Raw genomic sequence first — 10,482 nt, forward strand, 5'->3', positions numbered from 1 at the left:
GGATTAGGACCCAGGAAAGCCCCTATGGAACACAGTAACCAAAATGTATGATTTTTTTGTCAAAAACCAAAAAACCTACACACCCCAGATGTATGAATGGTCATTTTGGCCGGTAAAGGTACTCACCTCAATTGTATGAATTTTTTCTGAGGGCAAGGGGGGTAGTAACCAGAAATGTATGAGAATCAGGGGCTCAAGCTAAGGTTGAAAGCCTTGTCTGTAATGATTTTTCAGTCTGAATCAAGTATACAGTTCTAGGCTGGAGGGGTGCCACACTCACCTACCCTCCGGCTGCGGCTCCAGTACCACCGCCACAAGTATATACAAAGTATATCAATCCACCTCCCCCTGCGCCACCCAATCCATCCACAGGTTGCATCCCACTTTCTGTCCTTCTTATTAACCCTGCCCAAGTGACCCCATTCCCCCCCCCCCCCCCCCCCCCCCCTCAACAGTTACAGCAGTCTGGTTCCTAGTTTTTCTTCTTTTATTTCCCCCCCTCTCCACCCCCCCCCCCCCCCCCCCTTGGCAGCAGCATCAATGCTGCCCCAAAAAAACGTAGGCACAAAATTTGTATGAATTTTTAGACCAAGCTCTGAACCTACACACAAAACCTGTATGAATGAGCCCCAAGAATGTATGAATTTTTCAAAAATATGGGAATTAAGAATGTATGAATTTTTCAAAAATATGGGAATTTAGGTTACTGTGTTCCATAGGGGCTTTCCTGGGTCCTATAGGATTTTGTCGCGCTGACGAAATCCAAACTCAAATTCAAACTCGCGCCCCGGGTGTGTCGTCACCTGTTGTGGATTTTGTCACCTGCCATTCTCAGTGGCAGGTGCAAGAGAGCACGACTCCCTCGATGGCCGGTGCTAACTGGTCATCAAGGGGACACACACACCTAGCTCCCTTGATAGCCTGTCTGTACCGGCCATCAAGAGGAACACCCTACACCCTCTTGATGGCCGGTCAATACCGGCCAGCAAGAGTAAAGCACTATTTATACTCTCAATGGCCGCTACTGACCGGCCATCAAGAGGTGATACACATACCCCTCGATGGCCTGTCAGTACACCGGCCATTGAGACAAAAACACTAAACTCTTGAAAGCCCGTACTGGCCGGTCATCAAGAGCAAAACTTCCTTGGTGATGTGTATACACATCACCCTTGATGGCCTGTCAGTACCGGCCATTGAGAGAAACATAATACACTCTTGATGGCCTGGACTGATCGGCCATCAAGAGGACATGCGCATCTTGCACAGCGACCCAACTGGTCATTGAGAGCAAAGCACTTCACTCTTGATGGCCAGTCAGCGCAGGCCATCGAGAGTGTAGTATATTCCTCTTGATGGCCGGTACTGACGGGCCATCGAGTGGGGTGTGTATTTCCTCTTGATGGCCAATCAGTCCAGGCCATCAAGAGTGTATTATGTTCCTCTCGATGGCCGGTACTGACGGGCCATCGAGGGTGATGTGTATACACATCACCAAGAAAGTTTTGCTCTCAATGACCGGCCAGTACGGGCTTTCAAGAGTTTAGGCCCTGTTTGGCACCAATATAATTATAGGTGATATAATTGCTGATTAATTCAATAAAAAATAGAAAATTCAACAAAAAGCCTCCAAATTTTTTTTGTAGGCAACCTGCAGTGCTGGTCTCTTCAACTTTGAAATCAGATTCAACTGATTCAGCCATCTTCAGTACCATAATACCATTATATCACTTTTGACCAGCATGAAGTGATATAATGGTATTATGGTGCTGAAGATGGCTGGATAAGTTGATTCTGGGTTCACAGTTGAAGAGACCAGCACTGTAGGTTGCCTACAAAAAGAATTTGGAGGCTTTATGTTGAATTTTGTATTTTTTATTGAATTAATCAGTGATTATATCACCTATAATTATATTGGTGCCAAACGGGGCCTTAGTGTTTTTGTCTCAATGGCCGGTGTACTGACAGGCCATTGAGGGGTATGTGTATCACCTCTTGATGGCCAGTCAGTAGCGGCCATCAAGAGTGCAAACAGTGCCTTACTCTCGCTGGCCGGTACTGACCGGCCAACAAGATAATGTTGTGTGTTCCTCTTGATGCCCGGTCCAGATGGGCCATCAAGGGAGGTGCGTGTGTCCCCTCAATGACCGGTCAGCACCGGCCATCAAGGGAGTCGTGCTTTTGTCTTGCACCTGCCACTGAGAATGGCAGGTGACGAAATCCACAACAGGTGACGACACACCCGGGGCGCGGATTTGAATTGGAATCTGGATTACGTCAGCGTGACAAAATCCGGATTACGTCACCTGTTTGCTGGCAGTGTAATGGTTAAAGACTGCTTTACTGATTGACTCATGTACATAAAGTCAAGAGTTCAATTCCCTGTCTTTACATTAATTATGTACCTTTTATTCCAATGTACTATTATTATGTATTTATTACATATTTCACACTCTTTTGAGTATGTAATTAAACTTATTTCACATTGATTACATATGTTTTTATACAGAGAGAGATAATCTTATCTCTCTATGTATTTGTCCTGTTTAAGCCTAATATATGTACAAATAGGGTGATTACATACACATTTATGTAAATCCCATCTGAATTCCGTGATCACTCCTCTCCTTGGAGTTAAGGATCCCTCAGGTCCTTAACTCAAAGGAGGGAGCTGATCCCTGTAATATAAAAGGGGAGGTCTCTCACCTGTAGAGATTCCTCCCCCAAGATTATTACACATGAAAAACCCGCCAACCTTACTACAATCAATAGTGAGTGGGGTTTACAATAATCAAACTAACCTTATTCCTCTCTTACAGCCTTCCTTGACTTCATCTCGTGTATTTTCTAGTTACAGGAGATTGTTATCACTCCTGTAACTTAGAAAATAACCTTTCTTTGTTCTAAAGCTACGGCGCCGGCTCGAGTCATCGCCGCGTCCCCTTACTTTTGTAAGGGAGCTAGCCCCTCCTCTACTCAGCGTCGAGGCGTGGTTTCCTTCCCATTGGCCTGAAAAGGTTATAGTGTGGCATTCTTCCGCTGGCCGCTATATTAGCCGCTACAGCTTGGATTATAAACCCTATCAACTCCGAGTCACACAAGAGACCAGAGCTGACACAAGGGGTACATGTATACCCGCTTGGTAGCCTGTAGCGCCTTAAAGCGCATCACAGCTTTAGAGTGCTTGTGCTATTTTAGCAAAAAAGCGCATGTAGCGCACTCATAGAGGCAAAAAGCGTTTCAAGCTGCGCTGCGCTATTTTAGCGCAAAAGTGCAGCGTTTTTGGATGCGCTTGCGCTATTCCCCCTTGGGGAAAAGCGTTGGGGAAAAGCGCATGTGCCCTATATTTAGCTTTAGCGCAGTGGGTTACCCGCTGCGCTAAAGCTTTTTGGGTCAGTCGCGTAGCGGGTGCCCGCTGCGCTGCGCCATAGTGGGCGCTTTTTGTAGCGCAGCGTAGCCTTTCACCGTTGCTGTGAGTCCAATCCAGTCAAAATTCTGTTCAGTTTGAGGATTTTTTTCCCTTTTGGCTGATGATACATGATTGTTGGGCTGCAAATTTATTTAGTCTAAGACACCAATATTCAAAGTCTCTTTGACCTTAAACTTAGGATTTACTTGCATATACAAGCACTGCCTAGCAGTTTGTTTTGCATTTAGGGGCTTGTAAAAATTTTGGCAATAATATTGCAGAAGAATTCCCACGCTGGGATGAGATATAGTGGCAGAAACACCAAGAAACTACCAAAGTAGTGATATTTGCAAACTGATCAGACTGTAGCTGCTACATTTGGGGGTTTTGTGGTCAGTCAAGGTACATAATGAAACTTTGGGGGCTTTTTAACATTTTAGTAACCATATGGCAGAGGAATTCCCACCCTGGGATGAGATATAGTGGCAGAAACACCAAGAAACTCCCAAAGTAGTGATATTTGGAAACTGATCAGAGTGTAGCTGCTACATTTGGGTGCTTTGTGGTCATTAAAGGTACATAATGAAACTTTGGGGGCTTGTAAAGATTTTTCTAACCATATGGCAGAAGGATTACCACGCTGGGATGAGATATAGTGGCAGAAACACCAAGAAACTACCAAAGTAGTGATATTTGGGAACTGATCAGACTGTAGCTGCTAAATTTGGAGCTAGGGTTTGGTGGTCAGTAAAGGTACATAATGGATCTTTGGGGGCCTGTAAACATTTTGGTAACCATATGGCAGAAGTATTCCCACGCTGGGATGAGATATAGTGGCAGAAACACCAAGAAACTACCAAAGTAGTGATATTTGTGAACTGATCAGACTGTAGCTGCTACATTTGGGGGTTTTGTGGTCAGTAAAGGTACATAATGAAACTTTGGGGGCTTGTTATAGAGGAAGCAGTCTGGATCTCCAGCCTCTTCAACTATGAGTGGGTAGTTGGATAGTCTGTAACATGTACATAAGATACATAGGGGAACCCCTGCTACCAATGGTGGGCCGCTACGCTAAACTACACTACAGGGCCACTTAGCGTTAGCGTAGCAGCGTTGATAGCGCAGTCAGGCGAGTTTGCCGTTTAATTTGGCTCAACCGGTGTGGAGTGCCCTCCGCATTGCTAAATTTGGCTCTCAGCAAGCGGTAATTTAGCTTAGCTTTTAGCTGAACCAATGCGGATGCTCTAAACCTCCAAGAATGGCGCAAACTACCAATGTTAGTCAATTTCGTGATTCAGGTTTTCTTACCTTTTGGTGATTGGCATTTTTCAGTATTCAGTTTGCCTCCCGGAATGGCAGGCGGTCTTCTTTGACGAGACTTTTCAGCGACCAAAGTTACACTCCAAACCAATGTGGTGAACCCCTCAACAGAAAAATAGGCTTGCCATTTTATTCCAATCAACAAACCTTGCACCACTCCACAGGACAGTTCAATCTGGATACCCAATGCGGCCAGCTTTCAATACAGTGCCCAAAACCCTGTTCAGATACTTGCTGAGGCGACTCTTTTACGGCAGCGGAGCAGGGGCTACCAGTGTTTTACTGGTTACTTATTGGTAAAGTTCTTGTCTCTTATTGTGACACAGCATCACTCCTCACTTCTAGGGACTCGGACTCCTTCTTGGGGAGCTTTTGAATTGGTCAGGGTTGTTGCAACGGGGTGCCAGTATTGGTTTGACTAAGGCCTCAATTATAAACCAATTTTTGAGTTTTATTTTGAAAGTATTCAAAAAGAATTTCAAAACAAAAATGAAATCAAGATGAAAGATTTTTGATTTTGAAATTCTCTTGGAAAAGCTTCAAACAGCAGGGTGCACATATAAACATTTGTGCATCCCTGAGCAAGTAGCCTGCTGGATTGGTCAGGCAGGGGCAAGATGTCTGTGACACAAGCAAGCTGGATAGAATACAGCTTGCCTGTTCAGCCTTGGCTGAATGGTGTGACATTTCCCACGCGGCCGCCTCCATGGACATTTGGATCATCAGCTCCAAGATCAAAGCCAAGCGTTTCTTCCCGTGCCTCCGCCGCCAAGGTCAGGATCATATTGCCCCTAGTGGTCCCGGGTTTTCTGGGGAATTTGGTTTTCCTGCAGGTGTTCGTAACAGTGGGCCATTGGGATTTTTGTAGTGAATGCAATCCAATCGTGGAACGTTGAGGCAATTGGGTATATCGGCACTGCAGCAGTAATTTTTTTCATGTGCCAGCCAACCCCCGTGCGGCAAACTCCGCCAACCCAACACAGCCATTATATGGGGGGGGGGGGGGGGTCTGAGGCACCAGTTGCCTAGCAACCATACAGGCATACTGCCTGTTCAAAATTTTGATTTCAGAAATTTGGCTTTCTGAAATCTCAAACACCCCTCCCAGGTGTGTTCAAAGAGTTTTGAGATTGTTTTGAAATGAAAATAAGTCAAAAAAAAGTTGGTCTTGATTTCAAAACAATCTCAAAATAATCTCAAAATAGCGTTTATAATTGGGGACTAACCCTCCACCTGGCTGCAGTTGGTTGCGAATCACTAAGGGGTGGAATACCTCGCCGCTGAGTCTGAATGTTCCATCAGATATTTCACGCTGTCAAAACAAGATAATCTGACCTAGGTCCAGTTAGGGAAACCTACCTCAAGCTCCCTCAATGTTGACTTCTGACGCCGCCGTTCTATGGAAAACTGCAAGTTTTCTACTTTGTTGGGGCGTAATGATGTTCGCTGGCGCTCTCAGTAAAACCAGAGTGGATTATTTATTCAGATGGTAGGTCTCAGAGCTCATCTTGCTCATAAAAAGTCACAGAAACACCTCAGCTTGTTTTTTGATGTCTTGTATTGCGCTTGATGTCAAGAATGCGAGTGGTGTCAAAGGTCAAGTGCCTGAGAACACGGAGCGTGATATGATGTTGGCAATTCATAAAACCTTTGGCAAAGTGATACATACCTGGTGTGTTTCCATCCACACAAGCTCTCAATTCTTTCTTTGGTGTAAATGCTGATCAAGGGCTCCATTTTGGGCACAGGAACATTGACCAAAATCCTGATTTGCCCCTTGGCCCCCCCAAGTTTGATGATGTCTTACACCAAGCCGTGAGCTAGAATCTCTCGTCTTGCATATGCAATGATGCATGCATAGTTTGATGCATTCCTATTAATTTCGTCTTACAGAGACATGGTGGATTGGGATCAAGTCAAGGGAAGAGACCGGGAGCAGAACGTGAACACTCAAGAGTGCAGTAAAATTGTTTGTGGCTTTTTTCATTGTCACTTTGCATTTCAACTTTTCCGTCCTTCTAACCGCTTGCAGTGCTTGGCCCAAGTGACTAATTGAATTTTTTTTTGCCGGACTCGGTTTGACAGAGGTCAACCTACTTGGACATGGATTACCGCAAGAACAAGGATGCAGATCAATGGATGCGTGGCGGCAAGCCAGTCCAATTCAAGCTGATTGAATCCAGTCTGTTGCAAACCAGGAGTAATGGTAAACAGGGGTCTAATGGTCATTGCAATGGTAGCTATGCATGCGGCAAGTAATTGGTTGCTCTTTCACCAGTTTCTCCTGAAGGCTATAATCTCTGCTCCCAAGTCTTAGCTTTCCATATCCCGTATGAGAGGAAATTGTTCATGATCTGTCCTTAGTCTTCTCCTCGAAGGTATAATCCATGTTGAGAGATAATGAGATTTGCAAAGCTGTAGGCCAAGAGAGATTGGTTACGGACTGCGCCTAAGTCTGAAGGAAGCTCAAAACTCCTCTAAGTTTTGGGCATATGAAAATGGTTTCCTCCCTTAAGCAATGATTGTTATTCCCAAGTCTAATCTCTGTAAGGTGTCTAAGCCCAACGTGAGGCACCTTAGTCTTGACAAAGCTCTGCACAACTGAGTTTTGGGCAGTCTGCATTGAACTTGCCTTTGGGACTTTCTCCAGTGACCCTGTGGGTACGGCGGTGCAGCCGCCTTATACTCTAGTTAACCCTAAACCCCCAACTGACTTGAATACATAACCTCGCCTCCCAGCTTCCCTAGTCCTGCAGAGAGAATCACTCTCTCCTGGCTAGGTAGGTTGCTCTCAATCACTTTAGTTCCTTTCTCCTCTTTTCTATCCAATTTTTGTTTAGTTATCCTAGCAAGAGAGAATCACTCTCTCCTGGATAGCTTCTGAAATACATCCCCCCAGAGTTTGGACCTAGAAAGGTTTTTGCACTCTGCCTTGCCCCTTCCTTCCCAAATTCAAGAAATACTCCAGTGCAGGTCCACATGACCCTAACAGTACTCATCTTGATGATTACAATGGACCAGCCATTGATAATGTGGGAAGTAGCTAGCTGTTGATGGCCAGTACTGACTATCCCATCAAGAGGTACACACCTCTTGATGGCTGACCAGCCTTGGCCATTGAGTTATGAGGGATATGTGTTTGGGGGTGCAACCAATGGGAAGTTATAGTTTCACGTGAAATTTTTTGTGTGAAAAGGGACTGAAGGCGGGGATGGAGGAGTTTGTGGTGAGTCTCTAGGAGTACATACATTTAGGGAATCATGCACAAAATCTAGGGACAGTCATGAATTTTGGACCCAAATAGCGCCCCCAGTGGGTCAGGTTGAAGCGGTAAATTCCTGAAAATTCCAACTAGGGCCCCAATTTAGGGCCTGTGGTGGAAATGCTTCAAGATGGTGCATATATTGCAGGATGAGTAAGGAGATCAGATCTCCAACCTCTTGAATCATGAGTATCTGGTCCACAACATGTATGTGTAAGCTATGCACATTGGAGCCTGCGCTAGAGATTGCACACTATGGCTCATAACATGAATCTGTTATGGACTGATCTATGGAGAGAAAGATCTTGTCTGTGTCAGTTTTTTCTGGGGGTTCTGGGGTTCTGGATCCTAAGTTGGAAGATTGCAGATTCAGAAGCTGCCTGGATCCACAGCCTCTTGAACTATGAGTGTGTGGACTGTGAAATTAAGGTGTTCAAAGTTGAAATCATAAACTTTTCAATACATTAAAAATCATTAATTACATTGAAAACTCCTTTTTTTGCGCAGAACTTCCCCACTGTAGGGTCTGTGAGTGGTGCGCGAAGAAAGGAGTGGTTGGCGTAATTGATGATCTTTAATGCAAGGCACTGCCTGGGAGGACAACAATCATGGCAGAGCCAGTCAATACCTCCCAGCGGCCTTACCGGTACACCTCTCCGACATCAGGCCCCTTTTATATTTGTCGTGCCCAAACTGTTGCCCCTGAGGGCGGAGAAAAGCTTTTTTCCAACCCAGCCAGCTGTTCCAACCTTGGATTGATAAATAGTATCCAAATGCGGCTCACAACAGAAATTTGAATGTCTATCAGTTACCCATTTCAACTGAGCAAGGTTCCGAATGCACTTTTCATGAATGCTGTGTCCGTTGCTCTGTTTTCTTAATCCAGTAATTCCCTGTTTGCGTGAGATGCATAGTTGATTCCTGATTATGTTCAACAACGCTGGACCTGTACGTTACGGTTACCAGGTAACGTACAGGTACCGTAGATTTTTTTGGTACTTTACGGTACTTTTTTTTGTAATTCTCGTACCGTTTGTTTCGTTACAGTACGCTTTTTTCTTACATGTTTTTTTGAGGGTGCGTTACAGTATGCCCGAATGAGGAATATCAAAATTAAAAAAGCGGTAACAGCAGATTCGGCTTGTTACCGGTGATACCGGAACTAGTAAAGCTTTTGCCATTGGCAGATGGGAGGAAGGAGAAAAGACATTCATTTTTTGCTTTTGGGAAGCAGAACATTCAAAGCCTTCCCAGCCTCGCTGAACTCCCCTGTCAGGGGGACATCTTCGCGAAGCCACATCAGGCTGCTCACAGATCGCGACATTGTTGATGGCAACAAAGCACCGCGATTGGAACTGCATACATCAGAGGCCGCAGAGAAAAGCCTCTCAACTGCGCAAGAGCTAGCCGGGGTCCCAAGATACGCACAAGCCATTACCGCAAGGGTTGGGTAGGTTTGGTGGTGATCCTATTGACGAGTCACAAACCACATGTGTGTCAGCCAAGATCATGTTGGAAAAGAGTATAGGACTAAACTTACCTTCCACCAAGTCAACGGATAATTTTTGTCTCCTATCGCACCTTCTTTGAATGATAGTTCGGCAGACAAGTAAGATTCAATCTCATTTGCCTGAGCTGTTGGTTTGACGGTGTAAGACTCAAAAGTGGTTGTGAAACCCTTTTGCTGAATGGAGAAGGGGATGAAGGAGGTGCAAGCTCTGCCCTTCTATACTACCAGCTACAAGACCCACCAAGGTAAGCTTGGCAAGTTTTAATAAGTGATAGGAGTGGTTAGCTCAAGATAAGTTTTTCGTGACACAGTATAAAAAGGTTGTTATTCAGTATGTAAGGGTTGTTATATGTAAGTAAGAGGGTTGAGTGGGTACGTAAGTGTTTTGGGTGATGGGTGAGTATAAAACTTGATGAGTAATAAACTAAGGAACTACAAATGGGGGGGAAGAGAGCTCCTTATATAGACAAATGTGAGGGATTTTAGCTCCAGGGCAGCCCTTGAGTGAGGTATTTTAGCTGGCCTGGGCTGTACAACATGAGGGAGTTAAGAGGGAGTGGCTGTGTACAATTTATGCAAGGGGTGCATACATGAGGAGGGGCTGTGCCAGATGATGTCATAATTCATGCAAGGGGCGCATAAGCTGTGCAGGGAATGATCATGTGATGTAATAAGACCAAACAAAGTGGAGTTAGAAGGAACTAGAATGCGGGGAACCATTCATTCGAAGGGGCACAGCCTGCAGGGGCAGTGCTGCATGATATAATGTACATAACAAACAAACCCAAACCAATATATGTAGTGGAGATAGAATGGTGCGGGGAATGTGGCTTGAGGCGCCTGACAGGTGGTTGACTGGGTGCTACAGGTTGTCCAAAGGGTCTAACTTCCAGTGTAGTGGGGCTCCAGTGATGCTTCCAGTGGGGAATAGGGGTTACTTTAGCCGTGGTGTCCATTTAAGGTGTCCAATGGATGGTATCT

At 45.1% G+C, this 10,482-nt stretch overlaps 1 protein-coding gene across 1 annotated transcript; it reads left to right on the top strand.

Annotated features, from left to right (window-relative positions):
- Positions 1–6,527: 6,527 nt before the first annotated feature.
- On the top strand, positions 6,528–7,093 carry PtA15_2A232 (uncharacterized protein; the record flags this gene model as incomplete). Its single annotated transcript, XM_053166232.1, has 4 exons — positions 6,528–6,544; positions 6,623–6,698; positions 6,815–6,935; positions 7,008–7,093. The coding sequence occupies 4 exons, from the start codon at positions 6,528–6,530 to the stop codon at positions 7,091–7,093; spliced, it is 300 nt and encodes a 99-aa protein (XP_053017474.1).
- Positions 7,094–10,482: the final 3,389 nt, after the last annotated feature.

Source organism: Puccinia triticina, chromosome 2A (genome assembly GCF_026914185.1).
Source record: "Puccinia triticina chromosome 2A, complete sequence".
NCBI lineage: Eukaryota > Fungi > Basidiomycota > Pucciniomycetes > Pucciniales > Pucciniaceae > Puccinia > Puccinia triticina.